The sequence below is a fragment of the Wyeomyia smithii genome, chromosome 2 (assembly GCF_029784165.1).
Source record: "Wyeomyia smithii strain HCP4-BCI-WySm-NY-G18 chromosome 2, ASM2978416v1, whole genome shotgun sequence".
In the NCBI taxonomy this organism is placed as follows: domain Eukaryota; kingdom Metazoa; phylum Arthropoda; class Insecta; order Diptera; family Culicidae; genus Wyeomyia; species Wyeomyia smithii.
In genome coordinates this window covers 95,553,241-95,579,754 of record NC_073695.1, presented here as the reverse complement: position 1 = coordinate 95,579,754, position 26,514 = coordinate 95,553,241, and the positions used below count along the sequence as shown (strand labels likewise).

Sequence of the window (26,514 nt, the reverse complement as noted above, 5' to 3'; positions counted from 1 at the left end):
CTGTCGAATTAGCTAAAGGCACCAAAATTCACGTGAACGGTTAGAAAATTTAAATCTTATATTCTTCAGTTTGAGTTCTAGGACAAACTTGTCGACATAAACGAAATAAATGCACAGGAAAAATATGAAAGATTATAACCTTTAACCATTCGGACTCGCTTGGTATCCGAGTATGAAGAGAATATTTCATCGAATTTCGAAAGTTAAACTCGTCTGATCTTCCCGGATATAAAGCTCCGATAGTCGCTTAGGGAGCGCCTCAACAGCTGATCCATCGTGTGAAGCTGTACCCAGAAGGATCTGTGGGGCCGTTGGTTGTGTTTTATCGACTCAAAGCATAGGCATGAGTTCTTCTTCAAAATATGTTAATCAGTAATATGCAATACCTTTCTAAGAATATATTACGGTTCGTCAGAAAGTGCGAAGAAATTTCAAATGAGTACCCTACTATCATTACTACCATTACTAATAAAAAAATATTATTCTGGAATAAACCTTCTATTCTACACAACAGTTCAAGTGCTCCCGAGATTTCCACGTTTTTCAATTGGAAAAAAAAATTATTATGAGGGCATGCAAGCTCCTAGAGGCTAACCATTTTGATATGTTGTACATTTTGCAGCACTTGAAGTTCATCCTCGTATTGATGGCAACAGTGATATCTAGTGGAGTTAAAAGCCAAAATAAGTTCTCTTTCCAACAGGCTGTTGCAGTCCAACAGTAAGCATTCCCGTATGCGTGGTTATGTGTGGTGATCGAGTATTATCGTATTGTTGCTCACTGTTGGTCTGCTCATCTTCATCATTCGATAGATAGATGACACAAATTGCACGGTCATCAACAAACTCGACAGATGTTCGCCATCTGTTTCAGTCCGACACAGTGACACATTCAGGAAATTTCGTGATCAGACAACATTTTACTCCATCAATGAACGCCATTATTTAGCTCATTTGATTAAAGAAGGCTTTTACTCGAACAACACACTGTCAAGCATGCGTGTTTCTAATCAAAAGGCTGGCATCTCTGTCGTGCAGGCAGATAGTGCACAGAATGACATGCAAACACGTTACTATAAATCCAATCGCAAGCCTAGCATTCCATGTTTGACTTCGATGTGCATGACTAACACTGGCTGATGCGCTAATCATTTTATTCATCGATTCTTGTTTAACACATATTACTTGTCTTACTTCCAAAACGTGACGATTAATCAACATGTGACTAGCAAGTGATCTAACACCCAAGAACAGCATCCGTTGTTCAATTCCGTTTTTAAAATAAAACATGTTTAACCCATTAACAATTAGCTGGATCGTGTGGAAATGAGATGGAAGATTTCATTCAAAGTTTGAAGTTGATAAACTACGATAATTCCGCAAATGGATAGCAATCGACACCTCGAAGGAGACGCCAGGTCGGTTTCATCAGGACGCAGAAGCAAACGATCTTGTTGACTGCTAAAATCAATCATTACCGATTGATCATCATTTACTAGTTAATAAGAGCACTGCACTGCACCACCGGACGTTACCATACCTAACACTTAATGCACTTTTTAAGCTACTATAATTAATTAAGTGGTGGAATGAAGCACCGAACCGGTAACCGAACCGATCACGCAACTCACTAACCGGGTGCACACTGTAACAACTTAGATATTGAATGGTGAATGGATTTGGTTTTATAATGATCACTAACAAGATGCACAGCGATTGTTTAGACTACTTTTGACGTTGAATGTCTATTTCAATAGACAATAAACCGTTATGTTGACAGTAGAATTTGCATTGCTAAACGCTTCATGCATTTCAAAATTGATTTAATGTCTTACAGCTATTTTCTATTATTTTTTAACAATCGATAAATCTGTAAACAAAATTCTTAAAACATGATGGGCTATTCATTGATCTTAATCTCTCTCAAAAAATTATGTTTTGTAAATGTCAAACGACTGCTCAGAATTGCAATCGATATCAACCTAGATGACACTTACGTAGTTTGAGTCACACTTGCACGAGAAAAAATGTATTTTTCTTTAGATTTATGCACGTACTCTGCACGCACAGCCACTGTTTTTATACATAAATGCACACACTTACACTTACGCACACTATCGGGGCATTCTAGGCTTCCTGTTGTTGGGTGATAGAAGTGACTATTATTCGTGAGTGAGGACGAATGGCACGAACAGCACCACTGTATTTAGTATTGTAGATTGTTTCCTTAATTTGCTGTTCCGTTTTTTTGCATTTTCGATACTCTACGGTATGGCTGCTTGGGTGGTTCATACAAGCATGGTTTTGCACCCCTCTGCAATTACAATACAAGCACTGAAAAGTCATATTGTATTAACGAGATTTTCTTTTAATTTTCCTCTTTTCCTTTTGTTCTATTCATTTTAGCATGAGGAATTTATTTCTAGTGAATCACAGGTTCCACCCCACAGTGATTTCAGTTAGTTTTATCTTAACGAGTTCTTCCTGTGAAGAGCATATAAGTTAGTTCAAAGTACGAGCCAAATGAAACGAAAATGTCGTGGATTGATCCACAGTTTTCCTTAAAAAATATCATTTCAATCTTGTTGTACAAGCAAAAAAAAAGCCCCAACGAAAGCAAAACACAACAGCTACAACAACAACAACACAAATCACACAATGAACAACCATTGAAGACTGCAGCCAGCCAATTTTGTTTTAGTGCAATACGAGACAGAGATGTATGTTTTTGCTAGCTGACGATTTCTATTAAGTATATTTTATTTAGTTTAAGTTCATTCGTAAGTTAGCGTTTCGAGCTTGATTATCCCAAATTCATGGTTTTAATTTGTAGTGCCACTACACCGAAAAACTTTTCCAGCCCAAATTGATGTAACCGTTTCCCAACTAACCTTTGCTTTCATTTTTCGTTTATTTCAACGCGATAACAGCCGAGACAGATGAGCGACCGGCCGGCGATGACTACAACACCGGTAAAGGGTCGAGTTCCGTTCGGATCACCGTCAGTATTACACTAATCCTTACCCTACTTGGATTCGCACTGAAGGCCTAGAATATTTAATCGGGCCTCTCGCCCGGATAAAAATCGCCAAATTTAGTTACCTTTAAAAAAACCCACACACATCCATATCTCCGTCATTCTTAAGGCCATATATCATGTTAATCATAGCGAACGGAGGAACAGCGTCAGTTTTGCGTCAGAAAATTGATCTCACAATTTGTTCCGAGCGCAGAAATCATCCAGCCAGTGTCCGCCCAGGAAGCTTCGAGCCAGTGACTTTTAGTTCCGTGCGGGGGAACATGCCCGCAGCAAAACCTCCAAAATCGTGTCCTTCCGGCATATTAGTTAGTTCCAGTAACCAGGGAGGTAGAGAGCTCTACACAGTTAGAGTATAAACAAAACGTAAAGTAAAATCGTGATACAGAGTATTCTTTTCTATTATATTTGTGAAACGCATCAAACTAAAATGCCTTCTTGTAAGTAGCGCTGTTTACTGTTTCACCGTTTTGTCAGGATAGAATTAGCGAATCGACGATTCACATCAGCGACAAACGTTAACAACAGTCAAAGTCATTAACGTAAGAGCTTAAGTTTTATAAGAATATACGAGAGTGAGAAGAGTAAACAAAAAAACTTCAAATTACTATTAACGGTGCCTTCTAAAACAATTGTATATACAACTAATTAAACTAGTTCTAACCAAACTGGACTCAAATCGGTTGAATCGGTTATAGAGCACAACTTCTGCCTACACTCACTATTCGATTGTTGAGTATTTCTAGTAATCTTTGATTTCTAAACGACCAGGATTATTTTTTTATCACAACCCAACCAATCTACCGAAAGTTTTCCAATATCTTCTCACTAAGTCTCCAGCTCACAGGTATCGAAACAACAGTGCATTCGTGTCATGTCGTTTCAAAGTAGAGGAATTTACCATATAATAATACTAGAATTTTGTACATATTTATTGCGAATAATGCTCTAGGATTAAGCGGAAAACCCACAAAAAGTCAATAAAACAATTTATCATTTGAAATCGAAGAAGTTGTTTCAATGCTACATATTCTAGAATTTCCATGTTCGTTGCGAAAAACCACTACCCACAGATTTTTTTATCTTTCAAATAGATAAAAATAGTTGAAGAGGTTGTTCATAAGACACGACCGCATAGTTAACGAAGAACACGACAGCCTGTCTTAAGTCAATGTATTGCTTGCAATAGGTTTGGGTATACACTCAATGGGGTTGACCAATTTAATGGTCTCTCTGCTCCAGATGTCATTTACCTTTACAGACGGCACCGGTAACGACAATTAACAACAGCAGAAGTTTTGTGCAGCTATGCAGTTTCACTTGCAGCCGTATCCAAAACAAGAATGAAATTGAGCTGTTTTGAGGCAGTCTTTTGTATCAAGTTGTACTGAGATAGCTTAATTTAGGCAGTGGCTACGAAGAGGTTATAGACGAGGGCCAATGGTGCATTCCCGGTTAAATAGGTTTAATATGAACAATTTGCTGCAGTTTGCGGTAGCGTAGATAATTTTACAACTGATTGTTGCAAATAGTAGGACTTGAACGAAAAATTATATGATTCAGGCTCACCGGCTCAAACATTTTTCAATTAAAGGTTAAAATACACTCAGTAAACTTTGAGGCTTAGCTGAAGTCAAAAGAGGTTCATAAAGTTTGTGAATGCCATTTACTGACAACTAAATATTGTTTTTCAACATGGCAAATTTTTTATTTAGTTCTGAATGATTTACTGTGATAGTAAAAATCAACGTGCGGTGATTTATTTGCAACTATATATGATAATTTTAATCGCTATACTGCTAGCCATACACGCTATATAGCAAGCGACACACACTATAAACATGCACGGACAGGCTATAGACATGCACATGCAAGCCACGCACGCTATTTAACAAGCCACACACGCTACATGGCAATAATATATGCACAGACACGCTATAGACATGCACACTCAGCCGCGTACGCTATATAGCAAGCCACACACGCTACATGGCAAGCCACGCACGCGATAGACATGCACAGACACGCTATAACCATGCACACGCGAGCCACGCACGCTATATAGCAAGCCACACATGCTAGACACATGCACGCGCTATATAGCTAGCCACCACGCACGCTAGTGACCCACGCTATAGATATTCACACACGTTATATATGTGCACACACCCTAAATATACATACACGCTGGATGATGGTGGCTTCTCAAACCACCTGGCGGTGCGAGTCTCATTCAATATTTGAATTGGATTACCGCTGGTGGTGTCCAACTTAGATCAAAGGGGAAGCCGAACTGCAATGGTAGGAACTGCAGCTAACCACTACCAACGCCGCTGTTGCCCGCTGCCATCGCTGCTACTGTCCGCCGCTGCTGCCCGCTGCTAGTAAACCGAGCTTGCTTGAGGAGAAGCAGTCTCTTATATAGCCCAACGAGTGCATTTCCGGCTAACTAGGTACTCCATTCTGTCGTCCTTCTACGTATTCGTATTCTACGTTAAAATCATGGCGCTCGGGGCTAAATCTTGCTATAACGGAGAATGAGAAAATAGTTCGTAGAGTACATCCCTCAATTTATGAATAAGCAGGAGCGTTGTCTCTCACTCTTTTCCTTGCCATATGTTGTCGTTTCAACGTCCAATCAATCCAATAATATGCGATAACATTGTTTATTGATTTTCACCATGTTAAATAGCATGCCTTGCAAATGCCCAACCCTAGTAACAAAATTGGTTTTATCGAAGTTTTATAGCACTGTTTTGGCTGCATTAAGCGCTATAAACCTTTGATAAAACTGATATTATTACTAGGGAACACTTAACCGGCTGATTGTTATATGGGAACCACAACTACCTCCATCTCAACACCTATATTCATCTCGTCGCTCATATTCGTCCAATTTATCGTTTAATTTTACTATAAATAACTTGAGAATGTGTTAATAATATGTCATGAAATTTTGACAGCATTCCAGTTAAAGTTGGTACAATCAGGCAACCCCAAAGATTTTAAATTTGCAACGTCATCTCTGCGTTAGGCCAAAGACACTTCAACCCAATGGAATATAGAAAGGTACGGAGATGATTTGAGTCTCGGGCTTAAAGGGCTTCTTTTTTTGTTAACAGTGATGACGTAAAAGTCAAAAAACAATACCCAAAAATCAATGTTTGGTACATTTTTTTCAAAAAATTTTCACAGATTATGACAGTTTACGGCTGAAAATGCCTACCTGCGTCGTTAAACAATGTGGAACATAATTCCAAATGGTATTTTCCTGTTTTTGTAGATCTACGTCACAACCCCAACACGTGCTTCTGTTTACCTTTTTTTCGTTACTAATACAGACAAATGTCTTCTTCTTCCTCACCTTTCTATACCTCATTGACTTCAACCCACGTACACTGTAAATAAATGGCACGATTACTTCAAGTGTTTTTGCACTTGACTCAATTCGTCACGTCGCACTGCAAATTGAAGTGATTCAGTGTTGATTTCACAATGATTAACACTTTCTAACGCAATGATCTTGTGTTGAAAACTGTTCAATGGAAATCACCATCATACTATAATGAATATCTCTTGTATTTACACCACTGTTTAAATCAATCGAATTACAGCTGCAATTCCAAATAACAAACGTCAAAAACATAAAACGAAACAAAAATTGTGACAGTGGCAAAACGCGCAAGCAGCACATTTTTCGCAGAGGTTAACAATTTGTTTGAAAGTAAGTTTTATTGAATCTTTGATATTAAAATAACAATAGAACAACTCTTTTACAAATCCTGAAATCGATTGCACCGACACGGTGTCAGAGAACATTTTGTAATTTTGTAATTTTATTGATTTAACGTATATTAACCCAGTCCTGACGTTTGTTACAAGAAAAAATTTAATTTTATTTGAAAAATATCAAATGAAAATAAAATGCACTTGGTTCGGTCTGGCTCAACAAGATCTTTAAAAAAAGTGATGTGCCCATTGACACGAAATTCGGCTCTACGATTCGTAGACTACGAAAACCACCTGGCTGTTTATTTATGTATGATGACAGTCGTATTAACGAGCTGTCCGAAGCGGAGAAATCAGTTACTGGTTAAAATAAACCGCAAAGCTTGCTTTTAAATCACAAACAATCACTTTCTTTAGATGCCATGTCTGTGTTTACGGTTCACACTGGTCGAACGTAATTTCGTCCTTTTCACAAAGTGCTACAGAGATTTTTTGTTATAACACGCCTATGAACTGTTCAAATGATTTCATTCTTTAATGGAACATAGATTATCAGTTTGAACATCCACTGGTACCAATAACTCAATTTTAAAGAAAATGGCGCTTGGCTCGGTCTGGTCGCACGCCGACCATTTATAGACCAAACGAAACCTACTTTGATTGGCGACACGCTTATATCAAAGCAATTGGTGAACAATCTCCCGCTAAACGGATAGCCCGAGACCGAGTTTATTTCTAAATTTACTACTGCGACGGAAAGAACGGTTTATGTTATCATGTCTCCATGATATTTGACGTAATCGAACGACGCTGCGCGCAGAGCTTGCTCATTGCGGGAATATCTTTCTTGTCGAACACCGCGATCCTATGCGAATGACGCGCGCCAAAATCATATACCTTCCGAAGCATCTAAGTATGTATATAAGTGTCGAATATTATTCCTGAATAGCTTCAAGAAAGCAAGCGCACTTCGGTAGACGCGATCCTTTAGAAGATATACATCGCGTAGTTATTAAGTTAATCTCGATATTTATCGATCGGACGAAACCTATTCCGGTTTGAAACGTGATTAAATAAAACCAACGAACAGGCAGTCTCGAACTAAACGGTCAATGTTAGACATGAATAAATATCTTAAGACACATCGGGAAGTCACTACACTCTAGAAACCCTTAGATGTGCTTAACTAAACCGAGCCGAAGACGAGTTTACACCGGAGCGTTATGCATGGCAGCACTATTCCCTTCTACGACGCAGACGCACAGGGACATGGTGTTTCACACCGGTTCACTCTTATAATAGATAAACAAAGATACCTACTGAGCTTGAGCTTGAGCTTGATTGATCACCACCGGTTGCCACTTCGTTACTGATCAGGATCGATTGGAGTTCTAAATCGAATTTAGTGATTCCTGCTTGGGATTTAGCTTTTCGATGTGCATCTCCAATAACCCCTGCATGCTGATCAGTACCGACGCCTGCCGGTCCAGAACGTAGATCAAAGGAAGGAAGGAAAGGGGTGTTAGTTCGATACTTGTTGTTACTAGAGGCCGGATATACTCCTGCACACTCCACAAGCACCACGGGTATAGGAATTTTGTGTTAGTTGTTTGTCGCGTTTCTTCTCTACATACGATAAAACTCTTGGCGGTATTTATGGGCCCTCGTCCACTAAGATATTTTTCGCGAATCTATCTTTTATGTATCTAAGACGTTTTGTTTCATTGATTTTAGGAGTACGACGGGAATAACGAGCTTTGTACTAATAGAGGAACTGACCGACCCTTCCAATTTTGAACCCGACGTGCACGCACTTTCCCGAGGTTAGTGGTGCGATCTTCGATATATGAACTCACGAAAGCGCGCCAGGTGCCAACATGTTTGAAACCTCATCATATTTGCAGTGACGGGATACAAGCGAATCGTGGAGGTTAAGTAATTTCGGTTACCTTACGTATCGTACGACTCTACGCGTTTCTGCTCATGAACACCTCAATTTACCCATTCATGAATCAATGAGTAGCTTTATTTCGTAAGACGTTAAACTTTATTCGGAAACTGTAAGCCGACCGCAATTTTAGAGGATATAAGATCTACAACGCGTTTTTCTCTTGTAATATAATTTGGAATGAGCTAAGTATCCTAATGAATTCAAAAACTGGCAAATTTACATGCATCCAAAGCCCTTAAAATTCAAAAACAAAAAGTTGCATCCAACAAGATTTAAACATTATTGAATTAAAAAAAAATTCAAGTGTATCAACATTTGTCCAAAAGCTAGGAAAATCATAAAAATAATAGGGTTAAATATGGCTAAATGACCGTAACCGATCAGAACTCTTCATGACAGACGAAGCACTTAGATATTTGTCGCGTGTGAATGATAGATGATCAAACTCTATTGTAAAACTATCAATTCGATCTTGTGAAAGTTGGCGTGTTCAAAGATTTATAGTAGCATATGAATATAGTAAAACCTACGACACGCTGAACCGCATCCGAGCCAATCTCCGCTTTTCAACCACATCAAGAAGTTCAATTTACTACCTCATGAAAACCAAAATAACCTGTATTATTTCCAGAAAATCTGCAATCTGCATGCAGATATCTGTATGAAAAATACGCAAGAAATCTGTATAAAAGCAGACAAATCTATATATGTGGCATCACTGGTCACAACTGAAATGATCTGCTATAATTTAGAACCAAACTGCATCGCCCGAAGGCAAACAAAGCCACTAATAGCTGTCAAACGCAAGTGCGCGACGACACCGTGCGATGGTCTATTTGCTGAACACACATTCTCATGTCAGCCTACTGCAACTTGCAAGTTGATGCAACGTAAATAAAATCATGAACACATGAACGCGCTACCCAACACACACAGCAAGTGATCGAGAGAGAAAGAATCAGAAAATCGGCATCTTCGAAGGTGCCTCTGCGGTCGTAAGCAGCACAAAAGGCAGAAAAAAAACAAATTCTCTCTCGCTCACATGCCGTTCAAATCGAATGGAAGAAAAGCTGTGTGCGTTAACATAGGTAGTCACAATTTCACTCTGATCCCGTTTCAAACACGACGTGAAATATCACCAAAACCAATACTTAGCTTCTGTTTCCTCTCTCTCCAGTTGCATTTTGCGAGCCAGCAGCAGGAACCACAAATGCAAGAAAGCTTTGCACTTCGCTGCGCGCAAAGCTCAGCGGAAGATAAAAAAAACACACAAACCCAAGCGATGTCAGTGGAGAGGACGTGTTGAACCTCATTCCTTCTTTACGGTTTCCACTCTCTTTTCACTAACACTACCGTTCACTTGGTAAAAATCAAAACGTACACGAATGGCGAACTATATCTTCTGTGCCAATTTACACTGCATAATCACTTCCATTTTTGATCTTCTAATTTTCACTCCACTCTAACTAATTTGTATCTTACACACGCGACACCCGATATACTTGAAAATTTACAACCTTTCATGACCTCTAGTGCGAAAATACACGTGACTTTTATTAGAAATTTACGGACCGATTCAATGTACGTTTGTTTTATTGGCCATGTTGCCAGTCCTCTCTGATAAACTAAGATACCTACTGAGTATAGAAACTGGCAAAGTTTCATGCCTTCAAAGCCTAAAAACTAGGAAAAATGCAAGTATGCATATCAAACAAAATAAAGTGCTAAGTTCATTGACAAAATGCCAAAACAATCGCAATCAAAATTTAGTTGTCGTGGACTATCGGCATCCAGACCAAAACGGTTACAGTAAAATTAAATAAAAATTGTGTATGTGTATTACAATTGTCCAAAAGCTAGGATAATCATAAAACAAAAGTATAGAACTAGGTAAAATGTCCTTAACTGACCAGTCAGGGCATGGTAGGCAATACGATCAAATACTTGTCGAGCGCGATATTAAATTTTCAAACTATTTTTAAGCTATTTTGTAAAACTGCCTAATCTTTCTTGTTTAAGTGAGCGTGTTTGAAGATTCATAGCTGCCAAACGTGCACATCCTATTATTTATTTGCGAAAAACTTGACTTCCACACACAAACCTCCAAACCCCATACAACCGCATGCCGAACGCAAATAATTGGCCGTTGTACCAAAAACAAAAGTTTTAGAGCGTAATTTTGCTCGTGACTTGGTGCGCCATAAGACTAACTTGTACATCATACAATTTCATCGCATGCTCTTTGAATACTGAAAATTTTGTATTCAAATAATCATACTGGGCCAAACCATAACAACGCGCGCGTGATGGTAACTAGAACGTGTTCATTAAGCTTACTAATGTGTGTAAGAATGAGCTAACTTACTCGTTAAATCCAATATTAAGTAAAATTTCATGCATCCCGAGCCAAAAATTAAAAAAAAAAACAGAAAAGATGCATATGAGACAAGATAAAAGATCTTGAAATGCCGATATTGTCACTATCAGAATACAGTCGACATTGCCTTGTGTCACCCCGACTTACGAGACTTTAAAATAGTCACTTAAAAATTGTCATCAAAATTCGTCCCAAAGCTAGGAAAGTAATCAAATGAAATTTGACAAAATGCCCACAAAATGATGTCTAAGTTTTAGTTATTTGAATCTTGGAAATAATTAAAATGATTCGATAAACCCTACTTATATTTCATATTCCATGTCGCACTTAGGTATCAGATAAGCTGTAAAAATGACTGTAACAGATCGAAAATGAAAAGAAAAAAAAAACATCCTCCGAAATGAACCGTTGTTCAAAATAAAATAAAAAACTTGCTCAGGCCAAAACAACAAACCTTTTGATAAAGTCTGCGCAGGAAGCAGCAAACTCAGGCACAAAATTCAAATTTAACTAAAAATATCTGCATTTCAGTATGAATCTGTACACAACATAGGCTGCGTCTTGCAGATAAATCCTGAAAACTGGTATTACTTCACTCTCGTCCCAGTGCCAACTCCAGCCGCAGCCAAATTGCTGCCAAAATCCCACTCCACTCACCCCGCCCCGACCTGGTAGCACCTCCAAAATGCACCGTTCACGCAAGGGCTTAGTTCGTAAACAACTATCCTGACTCCATTCGTCCCCGTATATGTACTTTGCGGCTTGGCCTAAATATTAGAGTTTAAAACAAAAACTATCCTGCCTCTTCCTACCACTTGCATCACAAATAGCAACATTGCCTTCCCACCGCTGGGCACGCTGGCAAAGAATAAAAAATTTACTTAAGCCTGTAGTACACTCTTTGACCGAGCGTCAAATATTTGTCACTTTTTGACAGATAAAAATTTGGTCAAAGATAATTCGCTCTGACGGAGTTACGCTGCTGCCACCTTCAATTTGTTTACTCTGTGAGTGCAGAAGATAGGAATTTCTTCAAGAGTGAATGAGATAGCAAACATTTTAATATTTTTCCCCAAAATTCGCATACGGGCAGTTCAATGTGTGTGAAGAAGATGATTTAATTCCGTCAGGGCGAATTATTTGTCACTCTCCAATTTTACCATGGGGCAAACACGGGCAAACAACAACCATGATGTCAAATAAATTTGACCATTATGTCAGAAGGTCAAATATTTGACCATTAGACAAAGAGTGTACTACAGGCTTTATACTTTAACTGAATTCATGTGCAAGTGGTGGTGAGATGTCGCTTCAAATTATTACGAAAGCATTTAATTTATAAAGATACTTATCCCTTGCTGCCACACTCTGTATGATGATATCGGCATCAATATGCAAACGCTTTGAACGTTCATGGGTTTGCGTCTCCGCTCAGCCGATTCGCCATGAACGACGAATCATCAAGGACACACCCGGTAGTATAACAAAATCGCTGCGTACGTACGCACACAACAGCAAAACATCACAATTTCATTTTGCTTCACTTCAAAGCAAAATCTCTCCATCTCTTCCATTCACTCAGTAGAACACACTGCTTTTGCGGTGATCACTTTTTTCGCACCTATCAACACTGCTTTTCAACCACAAAACACAAATGCCAACATGCCAATATCTTCTGGGTCACTTTTCACCACGACCCGAGCATCTTATATATGAAATAATTTCTTTTTCACACGCGACGGATCATCCCGAATCACTTCGGCAAATGAAACATAATTCATATTGCAAAATTTCTTTTAAAAACTATCAAATGAGCGGAGCGATCTTTTCCCCATCATTTGATGATGGACGTGCTGCCAGTTCTCCGATGCCTTAACAATCTTCGTTAACTGATAAACTAATTTTGTTGTCTTGCTTCCATCGCATGAAATATAATGAGGTGTTTGACAGTTCACTTCCATGCAAAAAGCGGGAAGGGAGAACTCTGAAAGGATTGTAAAAAAATAACGTTTATGGATGCTTATTTCCACTTTCACTCAAGAGTGTCAACAAATATCAACCCTGGACAGGGGTCTAACTTCAAAAACCGAAAACATTGAGAGCGTCATGAAAATTGTTCATTTTCAAACGTTTTGAACTCAGTCAGTTTACAACCGATTCCTGTCATTTTTGCAGCCATCGATTGGAAAATCATCTAAGCACTCGTCCAAATGCGGGAAATTTTAATTTGACTGTTCAAACTATTGTACTGTTGAGAATTGTCAAGCCTCGTCGAAACACAAATGTCGACCTCTGATTGGTCGCATAGTGCTTCTTTCTCTAAGAAGGTCAACAGAATATACCTAGTTGACTAGAAATGCGCGTTTTGTGTTTTATGCATAATTCATTCCATGACTGTACCGATACCAACAAACGGACGTTGAATGTTAATCGTGGCGAAAAAAGAAAAGCCTGGTTGCGCGATGATACATAGGCACCTGTCTATCTGGCAGCTGTCATGGAGTTTTCCGTAACTGCAGAATTATTGGAAATGACAGACTATTCTACTAGAGAAAACAGGAAAACTAGAATCATTCGCGAACGGTTATCCGTAATGATGATAATTGAATAAACTTGCCAGTGTTGTTACTGTTGTGAAATATAATAGCACCTGTTGGTGTTTTACAATTATGTGATTTAAGTAGTTAAGATTTTTCATCATCATCATCATCATGAGTAACAAACGTAAAACGCAAATTTCAGCATTTGCAAGGCAAGAAAAGTTCTACATTGCCTCTAGAACGCAGCAGATAACAGAAATGAAGCACTTGTGCTATTGCGTCTTAAAACAAAACGGTTATAGTTTGACATCACAGCAGAATTTCGACCTTCAAACTCATGTCTACCATCGGAAATATCAATCACGCAAAAACCTGTTTACATTCGACAAGGTAACGGAAACATTGTCTCCTTTCGAGCCGCAACACGACACGATACAATGTTATTTTGTTGCCTTTATGAGAGCTCTATGGGTCCGGTTCTACAAAATGTCCACAAGAAATCATTTTTATACATCCGTAGTACGAATCTGAGACAAACTGTGGAAACTTGAAATTATTTCGAGGCTTTTTCAGAAGATTGCTCTAAACCAGAATAAAATGAGATTCATTTTTCGTACATTAGTATTGCGACATACGAAATTAAATTCTTCGAACGTTGGAGAATGGTAAAACTGGAAATAAAAGAGTGACTTATTTATTATGTCAGTGCGGATACCGTAAGCGATTTGACCACGGCGCAATTTTTCGAACTTTGGAGAGTGATATAACTGTAAATAAAAAGGTCACGCCTATATTTTTAGTTATATCATCCTCCAACGGCAAATCATTTTTTGCGCATCCGTATTACGAAACTGGGACAAACTGTGGGGACTTGAAATTAAGGCGCGGCTATTCAGAAGATAGCTCCGAACCCGAACAAAATGAGATTCATTATGTCAGAGCGGATATCGCACGCACGATCATAAAACATTTATAAATTAAGTAGTACAATTTCTTTTCATTTTAACTTAAACGGAGTCAAATTAAGCACATCAGTTAGTGCACTTTTGACGTAGAATTACGTCTTACGGCAACATAAATCGGAGTACAAATTGTACAACCGAAAACATCGAGAGCGTCACGAATATTGCCCACTTTCATGTTATAAACTCACTCAGTTTCCAACGAATTTCGTTCATGTTTAAAGCAAAAATAATATACGAAAAACATATACGAAAAAACTTACCCCTTTACACCATTAAATTGATTAACCCCAACCTAGTGTATTTCTAAACCTATTGCAAAAAATTTATTGACATAAAACAGGCTGTCGTAATTTCACGTTAACCTTGCGGTCGTGTCTTGTAAACAACCTTTTCAACTATTTCAAGATAACACCACTTTTCGACGTTTTGTGCATTTTCAAGACATTGAGTATCGAAAAAAAATCGATTTTCCCAATTTCATGTGCTTCCCCCTTTGGTATATTTTCGAGGGTCGAAAAATCACTTTAAGAGCTTTGAGGCACCCCCGAGTCATGTTCGATTGAGCTGAAATTTTGCAAAGATGATTTTTCGGGCCAATAAACAAAATGTAAATGGTCGGTTTTCGAAATTTGACATGACCCTTTCCGCTGCCACCTTTGTGTACATCGGACTAAGATTGAGGACAAACGGATAGGATTGGTTACAAATGCATTGCAGACAAAGAAGATAAGAGGTTGAAGAGAAGATACCGCTAAACTCTCATCTCGAGCTCAGGGTGGTGGTGATGAAACCAAGGTGGTAGACGAACTCACTTACCGGCGCTCACTGGTAATCAGACTCTGATTAGACCGGTCGATCTCTACGGGCACGAGACCTGGACGGGAGGAATACGTTGCGAACCATCTTCGGTGAAATGTAGAGGAACAACTAAAGAATGAGCAGGCTTATTGATGACAAACTGCAGGAGCTGCATGATAAGCCATCTACCGCTAGAATTGACAGACTAGACATGCCGTACGGATATCGGACGACAGCCCGGTGATGTCAAATTCTCCTAACCTCCACTTCCGTTTTATAGTGCAACCAGTTCTGAATTTATAGAATGGGTCAATTCACTCATTTTCCTTATCGAGTTGTATAATATGTCACCAATAAACCAACTCAATTCAACGCTTTTGCCTATATCTGTAATGCATCACTAATAGTACTCTTAAATTGGCACAATTTTTACAACCGATGGTTCAACTACCAATGAAATTGCTATCATATTTTTGACCAATGACAATATCAATTTTAGGGTTCAGGGGGAGGATTTTGGGTATATATACGCTGCAGCTGTTGCATGCACAACTAATCAGTGAGAATCGTTTAGAGGTACAACACAGACCACCATGGTAAACAAAGTCATTCTCTCGACCTCATTGGTCCTACTGGGCCTCTGTTTGGCAGCTCAGAATGTATCTGCAAGAAATCATCAACCAGCAGCGGTTTCCCCAGCACAGCAGTTCGTTGATTCTCTTCCCGAGAGTTGTGAGTACTTTAAATGCCGTATGCTTGAACATTTTAATTTTTCCTAAATTTCCAACAGATGCGACCATGTTTTTGAATTACTATCTCGGTGTTGGCTTGGAGCAGCGCAATCCAAAATACGTTAACCAACGTTCTAATGACAATCTCTTCATTATTCTTGTGGTAACTGGACACTGTCTCTTCGATTGATCGTATTGTAGTTGGTCGCCGAATTATTTTTCGTTTATTATAGAAACTGTTCCAACCTCCAAAAGATTTCGCCGAAAATCTATTAAATTTCGTTGAGGCTACCTTCAAGCTTACGGATGACGATGTCTACAGGCTTGCTAGGGATAATACAGTATGTACTCCGGCAGGCGAATGCTTCAACCCGGGAGATGTCGGAACCATTTGCTGTCCATTTTGAGCACCAACAGTGGCGTAACATGAACTAAATGAAAAGAAATAATGGTTCTATATCAGCATTGTGGAGTATACTACCAACAAATTATTTACTCCTAGCGGGTACTGATGTTTTGCTTAAGGAAAATAAAATTATAAAACTGAACTGTTTATAATTGACCTTTATAAAATGATATAGGCCAAAAGCCGTTTTGAGAGAAAAATTTCTACACTCAACTGGTTTTTTGTTGACATAAACACAGTTTATCGTAATCTTAACGTCTATCATTCAAGAAATCATTGAAAAGGGGAAGTTCACTTCGAACTTATCACAAGTGATCACTCTCGAATGTAACAATGCAATGCTAGAACTAGATAACTCAAAAATTGACGTTTTGAGAAAAAACGAGTTTCAAAATTTGACCGATTTTGGTGATGACGATTCAAATGCTATTTTAAATGGCTCATATTTTATGAAACGCATCCATATCAATTCAGGCCTGTTCTAGAAACGAAAAAATCAACAAAGAGTCGAGTTATCTAGTTCTAACACGAAGCATATTTGTTCTACATTGAGATATCTAGTTTTGTAATTGATGGATAACATTTTTTCTTGTTATCGTGTTTCAATGAGTTTGGGATATGCTAAAGGGCTCGATGTGATAAATATGATGCCATACTTAACTCAAAATCGACAAATTTCGAGTTATCTAGTTCTAGCATTAAGGGGACGATATAGTCCTACATCAACCTTGCGGTCGTGGCTTTGGACATAATCCTTCTGTTATTATTTTTGATGGAATGATGGTCAAATTTGACATCCGTGTGGCATGTTCGGGCAATCGTATCCTGTTGACTTTTTTGTATAGACTCACCGACTGGACTTTATATCATTTGTGGTGGTGGCTGAATGTTTTATTGTACTCCGCACTTCGTATTATATGTAATATCCATAGGAAGGGAAATACCTAACATCATTTTTTATATGGCACTGTGGGCTCTTTTCCAACATTTATAAAAAGTACGCAACAGCTTTTCTTCAAAACTTTCAAAGGAGTTTTATTTCAGTTTTATCCTCAAAATCTCACTACCTGTTGTCCCGTTGCTAATTGTCTGCCTTTTAGTTAGTCGACCGTGCAGCGGAGCTGATTAGGGTAAAATAAAAAGGAGTAGCTGGTACCGAAAAGTAAGTAATCCTAAGCGCTAAAAATCGTGGGGTTTTCCCGGACATGCATCGACGTCAACGCCTAAGCAGGAGTCGTAATCTTTCATGAACGGCTATAAGTCGAAGCCTGCACGAGTCTCCTACATAGGTTAATTGATGCAATTGAGTCGTGTATTGAAAGAAAAAACATTCGAAATTCGACGATCGTCGCGACAAAGTCGATCTGCTTCAGGTAAGAAAAAAAATTTAAAAAAACCTAAATTAATCCACCTAGCGGTCAGACCCAGCCTTTCTCATTCAAACTTTTAGTTGTAAAATAGGTTTACATGAACGCTTCAATCCAAAATAAGTGTATATTCACTCTTAAGGTTCTAAAATGATGTTGCAATCTTTACATATAAAAATGCAGTCCGGTCTGTCTGTCTGATCCATATAGGCTCGAAAACTACCGAACCGATCGACGTGAAAATTTGTATGCAGGAGTTTTTGGTGCCGATTAAGGTTCCTATAATAGTTTGAGACCCCTCCCTCTTTTAGAAGGGTGGGGTCCCATACAAATGAAACATAAATTTCTGCATAATTCAAAAACAAACCAAGTAAATTAAACCGAATTTGGCATGTGGATGTTGTAAGAGGTAACAAATATGTCCATAATATTTGAAAGCCCCTCCCTTTTCTGGAAAGGGGGGGTTCCATACAAATGAAACACAAATTTCTGCACATCTCGAGAACTAACCGGGTAAAGGGAACCAAATTTAGCATGTCAAGGTTTCTAAGGATAACAAATATGTTCATAATGGTTCGACAACTCTCTCTTTTCTGGAAGGAAGGGGTTCCATACAAATGAAACACAAACTTCTGCACATCTCGATAGCTAACCAATTAAATGGAACCAAATTTTGCAGGTGAACGTTTTTATAGCTAACAAATATGTTCCAAAATCGACCTCAGGCAACATTTTGGGTTGCAACTTCCGGTTTCTGGAAAACAGCCAAAAATGGCCGATTTCCACCCAATATATCATTATCCGGATCTAGAATGATACACAGGAGCTAAAATCGACCATAGATACCATTTTGAATTCTAAGATGGTGATTTCCGGTATTGGGTGTTATTCGATCATTTTCGGCTGTTTCCCACGAACATATGCTTCCAGAAGAGGGAGGGGCGTCGAACCATCAAGGACATTTTTGTTCCTTTAAAAACATTCAACCAGAATGACGCTCAGAGGCCAGAAATCAGTTTTGAAGTCCAAGATGGCGACTTTCGGTTTGTGAAAAACAGACTAAAAAAACCAAATACCATCCAATATGAGTATCTCTGGAACCAGAATGATGCAATGAGCTAATAATTGACCTCAGGCACCATTTTAAATTGCTAAATTGCAACTTCTAGAAAACAGTCAAAAATGACCGATTAATACTCCAAATGGATATTTCCGTAATCGAGATGATGCATAGAAACCAAACATTGACCCTGGACACCATTTTAAATTTAAAGACGACCACTTTTAGTTCGTGGAAAACAACCAAAATAACTAAATATCTCCCAAAATGGATATTTCCGGTGTCAGATTGATGCCAGAAAGTCTGCTGAAAATGACCGAATACTACCAAATATGAATATATATTCAGAATTAAGGCGATCTACAGAAGCCAAAAGTCGAGGATGTTGTCATTTCGATAAAACCAATCATTTCAAACGATTTTTTATTTGACTTTTATCTTATCCTATGGCCGATACGTCGTGCATTTGCAGACTTAAAATACATCGCAAGGAATCAATGAATTTGGAACGTTCAAATAGTACGATACCACATTTGAGTTATGTTGAGGCCACATATATCGATCAGAACAGGTATAGTTTTAAATAGTCTTTGAATTTCTTTTCTTTCCATAACTTTTGAGCCACATATCAAACTGTTATGAAGTTTGTTATTTGTAAGTTCGAGAGATGACTAGTTCGTATGACACTAGTTATGTTCAAATAAGTCATGTAATCTTTGAGATAATAGACTTTCGTTGTTTTATTAACAATTTAATACATAACGGTTGCTTAAGTTCGATTATAATCAAATGAAATGGGAACGTATAGGGCAGCCAAACTTCGAAACCACGTGTTCAATCATAATTCATCAGTTAGCCCTTATCTAACTCGTAGAGATGGTCGGGTTTGATGTTTTTCAAACCCGTACCCGACCCGAACCAGATTTTTTTTTCGGTCGAAACCCGAGCCCGACCCGAACCCGAAACTTTTTTTTTGTTCAAACCCGAACCCGAAAATTTTATTTCTTTGAAACCCGAACCCGACCCGAACCCGAAATTGTGAAGCCCGAACCCGACCCGAACCCGAGATTTCATAGATTTTATAGTCGGTGTGTTATAGTGTTTCGGGTTTTCATACCCAAACCCGAACTGAACCCGACATTTTCAAACCCGAACCCGACTCGTACCCGAAAATTTTTCTTTTCTCAAAACCCGAACCCGACCCGTACCCGCCACTTTCAAAAATTTTCAAACCCGAACCAGACCTGAACCCGTCGGGTACCATTTCTACTAACCCGCTCATCTGATAATAATATTGATCATATCGGTTGTGAAGTTTCTGAAATAATACAGTTTGGCTATTTTCACATTTCGGTACATTACAGACGAAGTTACAGTTCGATTACAGCAAAATTCAATATGGTGTTATGAGGCAGCTAGACTTATTAATCGACACTAATTTTGTTGAAATCAGGTTAGCCATCTCTGAGAAAAGTAAGTGAGTCCAAGTAGTCGTCGGAGTATGTTTCTTTTCATAGCTGGATTTCACATTTTTGAACATAACAGGCAAAGTAATAGTCCGATTGCAAAACAAATCAATAGAGTCTTATGGGGCAACTAGACCTTCCATTTGACACTGATTTTATGAATATCGGTCCAGCCATCTCTGAGAAACATGAGTGAGATTAAACAGTCTTCAGAACACGTTTCTTTTCATAACTTTTGAACCACAAATTCAATCTTTATAAAATTCAAAAGTTAAGGGTATTTCGGGTTGCCCGTTCATTTGAAATCGATTTTGTTCAAATCGGTTGTGTGGTTCTAGAGATAATGATGTTTCATGATTTTTACATTTTGATACATAACCTCTAAACTATAAATCCGATTACAATAAATTGAATAGGGTCTTATGGGACAACAAGACCTTTCATTTGCAATTAATTTCATGAAAATCGGTCCAGCCATCTCTGAGAAAAGTGAGTGAGAATAAAAATCTGCACATACACACACACACACACATACAGGAAAGGCTCAGCTCGTCGAGCTGAGTCGAGTGATATATGCCATTCGGCCCTTTGGAGCACTTTTATACTTTCGGTTTTGCAAGTGATTGCTATACCTTTCTAGGAGAAAGGCAAAAAAACATTAAAAACACTACAACGGGAAGTTTCTTCCCACCCACCATAGGTACTGCTACATCTGGTTTTAATTTGTTCTGGTCGCTTCGATAATTTTTGAAATATCATCAACTAGATTGATAAATTCATCTAATCGATAGACAAGCAATTCTTTCGATGTGATATTTGTTCTATGACAGAGAGATAAAAAAAAAATTAATGGAACGATGGACCAATACGTTTGGAACTACTTCCAACCACTAAAAATTGCAGAATGCTTCATGGAGAATAAAAATAACCCAATAAGCCTGCGATTGCACAATTGTGTTGGTAAAACGCGACTGAAAAAAAAACTTCTCTCTCTTTGAAAGTCAAATTTGATTTCTTTTCGTCGCTCGCAACGCTAGTGTGAACATTACAGCTGCTACGAAAAAATAAAAAACCGTAGCAAACAAGTGTATTCATACTGGAATTACTTCGATTTACGTTTTGTTCTACATCACCTTTTACTTACACAATTGTATTTACTAAAGCTTAGAGATATAAGAAATAACACATTTCAGGTAAGAAATCAGAAGAAAAAATTATCAGTTTCCGTTAGACTCTACTAAAAAATTTAAGTAGAGTCTAACGGAACTGATAATTCTTTCTTGCGATTTCTTAAATCACTCTTCTAAGACGCTCAGTATAGATTTTTCAAACATTTCAGGTGTAAAACACGGTACAAATAATATTTATTATATGGGATATATATATATCGTCTGGACTATTACGATCCTAATCGAGTCAAATACTCCTACCCTCCACTTCCGTTTTCTAGTTCCGCCAGTACCTAATCGAAAGAATCGGTCATTCCACACATTCTCCTTATCAAATTGTGTAATATGTCATAAATAGACCGACAATCAAATCAACGCATTCACTTATGTCCGTAATGCATCACTAATAGTACTCCAAAAAAAGGTATACACAATTTTTATAACAGCCGGTTCAACTACCAATTGGAACTGCTATCATATTTTTAATCAACGACGACATTCTGGTCAATTAGATTTGGAGGAATGATTTTGGGTTTATATAAACTGCAACTGCTGCATGCACCGGTAATCAGTGAGAATCGTTTAGAGGTACAACACAGACCACCATGGTAAACAAAATCATCCTTTCGACCTCATTGGTCCTGCTGGGCCTCTGTTTGGCAGCTCAGAATGTATCTGCAAGAACTCAGCAACCAGCAGCGGTGACCCCAGCACAGCAGTTCGTTAATTCTCTGCCTGAGAATTGTAAGTATTTTAAATGCTCTATGCCTTGAAGATTTTTGATTTTTCCAAACACTTGCAACAGACGTGACCACGTTTTTAAGCTACTATCTCGGTGTTGGTTTGGAGCAGCGCAATCCAAAATACGTTAACCCAAAACCAAAAGACATTATAACTAGTATTCTTGTGGTATGTAGAAAGTATAAACCACTTTTTTCGATTAATCGCATTAAAGTTTATAACGAGCTTCTTTTCGTTTATTATAGAAACTGTTCCAACCTCCAAAAGATTTCGCCGAAAATCTATTAAATTTCGTTGAGGCTACCTTCAAGCTTACGGATGACGATGTCTACAGGCTTGCTAGGGATAATACAGTATGTACTCCGGCAGGCGAATGCTTCAACCCGGGAGATGTCGGAACAATTTGTTGTCCTTTTTAAGCACCAACAGGGACACAGTATGAAAACAATTAAAATAAAAAAAAAACAAAAATATGCTGTTTATCAGTCACAGGGTCAGATGTTTTTGATTGTGGATAAGAATAAATTCTACTAAAAGCGCATTACTGAGACATTATTGGACTGTTTAGGCAATTGAACTCTAAGATAAACTGATCAACTGTTGTTCGGTGATAGGGTAGGAACAAATTGGGAACTTAGGAGAGAAAAGAGGGGAAACGCTGAATAACGCCTGAACAAGTTCACGAAATTTGTCGACATCTCGCTGTAATATCGACTGTAACGTTCTGGTTCCAAATTTATTACCCTCATATGTCTAATCATCAGTACCATTTTAACACAAACCCATTTAACAGCACAAAATGATAGCTATAGTCTAAAGGAACATTTGTGCAAAGTTTAATCAAATGTGAAAAAAAATGAAAAAGTTAAAGAGGTTGTTTATAAGACACGACCGCAGAGTTAACGTAGAATACGACAGCCTGTCTTATGTCAATGTATTCCTTCGAATAGCTTTGGGAATACACTCAATTGGGGTTAATTATTTAATGTGCAGCTATGCGGTTTCTCTTGCTCCCGTATCCAAAAGAAGAACGAAATTGAATTGTTTTGAGGCTGTCTTTTGTATCAAGTTGCACTAAGATATCTTAATTTAGGCAGTGGCTACGAAGAGGCTATAGACGAGGGCAAATAGTGCATTCCCCATCTATAGTATAACAGTTCAAATAACAATTTTCTGCATTTTACGATAGCGTAGATAATTTTATAACTGAATGCTGCAAATAGTAAGACTTGAGCAAAAAATTATGTGATTTAGGCTCACTAGCTCAAAAAGATCAGATAGACTTCAAGGCTTAGCTGAAGTCAAAAAAGGTTAATTGTGTTTGTCAATGCCATTTATTGATAACTGAATAATGTTTTTCAACAAATTCTTTATTTAGTTCTTAATGATTTACAGTGATAATTAAATTCAACATGAGGTGATTTATTTGCATATATATATGAAAATTTTTGTCGCTATACTACTAGCCACACACGCTATATAGCAAGCCACACACGCTATAAACATGCACAGATACGCTATCGACTTGCACACGCTATATAACCACGCACGCTATATGGCAAACCACAAACGCTATAAACATGCACACACGCTATACAGCTAGCCACACACCTTCTATAGCTAGCGACACACGCTAATGATATTCACCCACGTTATGTGCACACACCCTATATATATACATACGCTGGATGATGGTGGCTCATCAAACCTTCTGGCGGTGCGAGTCTCTTTCAGTTTCGGGTTGTGTTCACCCCACGATATCTGATATGGGTTACCGCTGGTAGGGTCCAACTCAGATCAAAGGTAAGCCGAACTGAAAGAGGTAAGAACTGCAGCTAACCACTACCACCGTCCCTTTTTTTTCCGTTGCTGCTCCACGCCGCCTTTGCACTGCCATTGCTGCTTCTGTCCGGTGCTGCAACCCGCTGCTAGTAAACTGATTTGTTTGACTTGTTGACTTGAATCATCTTTTAATTTTTGGGTTTGCTTACAGTGAAATAGTTCTACAGAACAATTGCTGAGCCTTAGCGGGTCATCATCTTTGATGTGAAGTAGAGTTTGTAGTGTTGTTTTTAGGATTATCTAGGAGATTTGGTGTACATAACCGCCTTAGAGGCATGGTTGCTTTACTAAATTGAATAAAATTCAAAAACCTACCTAACTAAACTAACTAACTTAGGCAAGGTACGTATTGCCTCGTGTGCTGACCTCTGGCAAGCTTCTCTGAACCTAGACAGTATTACTTATTTACGTTCGGCTAGAGTATCCAGACTGGCTAGTCAGTGAATCTTAGAGTTGCGCGTTCTTGGGGGGCTGTTAACCTTCTAGTGCCTAAATTAATTTTTGGACGGACTTCGTAAGAATCACTATTAAGCTTTAAAAACATTTTTCAAGTTCTTATTTAAGCTTTTTAGAGGTTCAACTGAACACCGTCTGAAGGCGGCACTGGGCACTAGAGGGTTAAGGATCATCCGAAGGATCTTGTTTTGGATGATCTGAAGCTTGTCATGATGACATATGGCGCCTTGGCACCTTGTTCCGCCTGATAATGTTCGTTACCCGGGTGAGTTGGTGCACAGTGGAGTGCCCCTTCCTGAACCCAAAATTCTCTCTAAGGAAGATGTTGTTTTGGTCAGCAAACTCTAGTATATGTCTCAGAATCAGTTTTTCGAATAATTTCGAAATAGATTATAGGAGGCTAATGGGCCAGTAGCTTTTAGCGTCAGTGGGATCTTTCCCAGGTTTATGGATGGGGATAGCTTTGGCGTAGTGCTGTGCGCCGATCAAATCATCGGCGGCGGCGGCGTAGAAAACATTCAGCCTCGGTGGCGGTCGGCGCGCCGGCGTGACGCCGTTGGCTTTCATCGGCGGCGGTGGCGGCGGCGTGTATCGGCGTGCCTCTAATTACCACCTCTAAAATATTGCGTATAATGTTTGATGCAACTTAATACTCTTGATGTGAAATGCTGTATCGAATATTCACAATTCAGGATAATTTACACTCATTGGCTGTGATTCTTGGTATCTCTCGAATTATGAAAAAATCCAGTCTGCATAATTATTATCGGCGCGTAAAAAAATTTTTCGGCGGCACGCCGACTCAAAATCGTCGACGGCGACGGCGTGCGTAAAAGTGTCGGCGTGGCGCGGCGGCGCACAGGACTACTTTGACGAGCTTCCAACGGGTCGGGAAGTAGCCAAGTTCTAAGCACTTATTAAAGATATTTGCGAGGTGATGAAAGAAGTCAATGCACAAATTTTTCAACTCGAGATTGACCACCCCATCGACACCCGCGGCCTTCATATTTTTACATGATTTAATGACTGCCATTACCTCATCAGCAGAAATTTTAGATTCATCTGGGACAACTAGAGGGGTCACAGTGATTCTGTACATTGTAGTTGCCACATCGGGCTCAAAGGGGCTCACCAGGGAACGACCAAGGTTGCGAGAATTTACGAAATGCTGGCCAAGTGCATTACCTTTTTCAGCTGGTGTTATTAGCTGCACTTGGCCAGCGTGTTGATCAAAATGGGAGAGAGGAGGGGCAGGTCTCGGCTTGTTTTTCAATAGATTAGTTAATTTCCAGAAGGGGTTTGCACGATCTGGGAGAGAGCGAATATGATTCTCAAAGCTTTTGTTTCTGAGATCCACCGAGCGGGCCTTAATAATTTCATTGAGACGATTACAGTAGAGTGGGGCAGGCCAGTACGTTGGTAATGGCGCCTAGTTTTGGTACGGAGTCTTATAAAAGATTTAGTTAAACTGTCTAGATTCAGAGTGTAACTCACCAGGTCAGAAGCAGATACGTGTTGGTCACGGGCTAAGGATAGTGCCTCGTCTATGATCTGCAAGCACTGATCGATGTCGTCCGTCGATTCAAGCTCGATGCTGTAGCGGATGTTGGTGTCGATGAACTGCTGAAACATTGGCCAGTCAGCACGATGGTAGTTGCGACGACGAGCACGAAATCGGTTGGTGGAGTAGCTCACTTTGGCCACCACTGGATAGTGGTCGGAACTCAGTTTTTGGTAGACGATCGGATTCGAAATGTTCGCCATGTTGGTGATGAAGAAATCGATGGTCGAGTGGACTCTAGAATGGCTTACCCGGGGGGGGGGGGGGTGGTTTGGAAGTGCGAAGGGCTACGAATGCTTCGGCCAAGAGGTGCACGAAC

At 38.9% G+C, this 26,514-nt stretch overlaps 3 protein-coding genes across 7 annotated transcripts in view; all 3 read left to right on the top strand.

Annotated features, from left to right (window-relative positions):
• The window catches only part of LOC129721890 (matrilysin), a 69,805-nt gene extending 65,758 nt beyond the window's left edge, over positions 1–4,047 (top strand). For 2 of the 5 annotated variants that reach the window (XM_055674984.1, XM_055674983.1), the window contains exon 7: positions 2,930–4,047. In XM_055674984.1, the coding sequence (XP_055530959.1) occupies positions 2,930–3,051 (122 nt within the window). In that variant the 3' untranslated portion in view covers positions 3,052–4,047. Of the gene's footprint in view, positions 1–622; positions 721–2,405; positions 2,720–2,929 lie in introns of those variants that run through there. The other 3 variants (XM_055674985.1, XM_055674986.1, XR_008727507.1) reach the window with 2 other exon arrangements.
• Positions 4,048–15,961: 11,914 nt separating this feature from the next.
• On the top strand, positions 15,962–16,686 carry LOC129724578 (uncharacterized). The gene is made up of 3 exons (XM_055679572.1): positions 15,962–16,128; positions 16,187–16,290; positions 16,361–16,686. Exons 1-3 carry the CDS (start codon positions 15,990–15,992, stop codon positions 16,532–16,534), a joined length of 417 nt encoding a protein of 138 aa, XP_055535547.1. The 5' UTR covers positions 15,962–15,989; the 3' UTR covers positions 16,535–16,686.
• Positions 16,687–22,175: 5,489 nt separating this feature from the next.
• LOC129724579 (uncharacterized) lies at positions 22,176–22,877 on the top strand. Its single transcript, XM_055679573.1, has 3 exons — positions 22,176–22,339; positions 22,401–22,504; positions 22,582–22,877. Exons 1-3 carry the CDS (start codon positions 22,201–22,203, stop codon positions 22,753–22,755), a joined length of 417 nt encoding a protein of 138 aa, XP_055535548.1. The 5' UTR covers positions 22,176–22,200; the 3' UTR covers positions 22,756–22,877.
• Positions 22,878–26,514: the final 3,637 nt, after the last annotated feature.

Excerpts from the sequence above, each read along its gene's own strand:
- LOC129724579 (XM_055679573.1), top strand. The coding sequence starts at position 22,201 with ATGGTAAACAAAATCATCCTTTCGACCTCATTGGTCCTGCTGGGCCTC. Across the intron at positions 22,340-22,400 it reads TAATTCTCTGCCTGAGAATT|ACGTGACCACGTTTTTAAGC; the intron begins GTAAGTATTTTA and ends CACTTGCAACAG. Across the intron at positions 22,505-22,581 it reads TTATAACTAGTATTCTTGTG|AAACTGTTCCAACCTCCAAA; the intron begins GTATGTAGAAAG and ends CGTTTATTATAG.
- LOC129724578 (XM_055679572.1), top strand. The coding sequence starts at position 15,990 with ATGGTAAACAAAGTCATTCTCTCGACCTCATTGGTCCTACTGGGCCTC. Across the intron at positions 16,129-16,186 it reads TGATTCTCTTCCCGAGAGTT|ATGCGACCATGTTTTTGAAT; the intron begins GTGAGTACTTTA and ends AATTTCCAACAG. Across the intron at positions 16,291-16,360 it reads ATCTCTTCATTATTCTTGTG|AAACTGTTCCAACCTCCAAA; the intron begins GTAACTGGACAC and ends CGTTTATTATAG.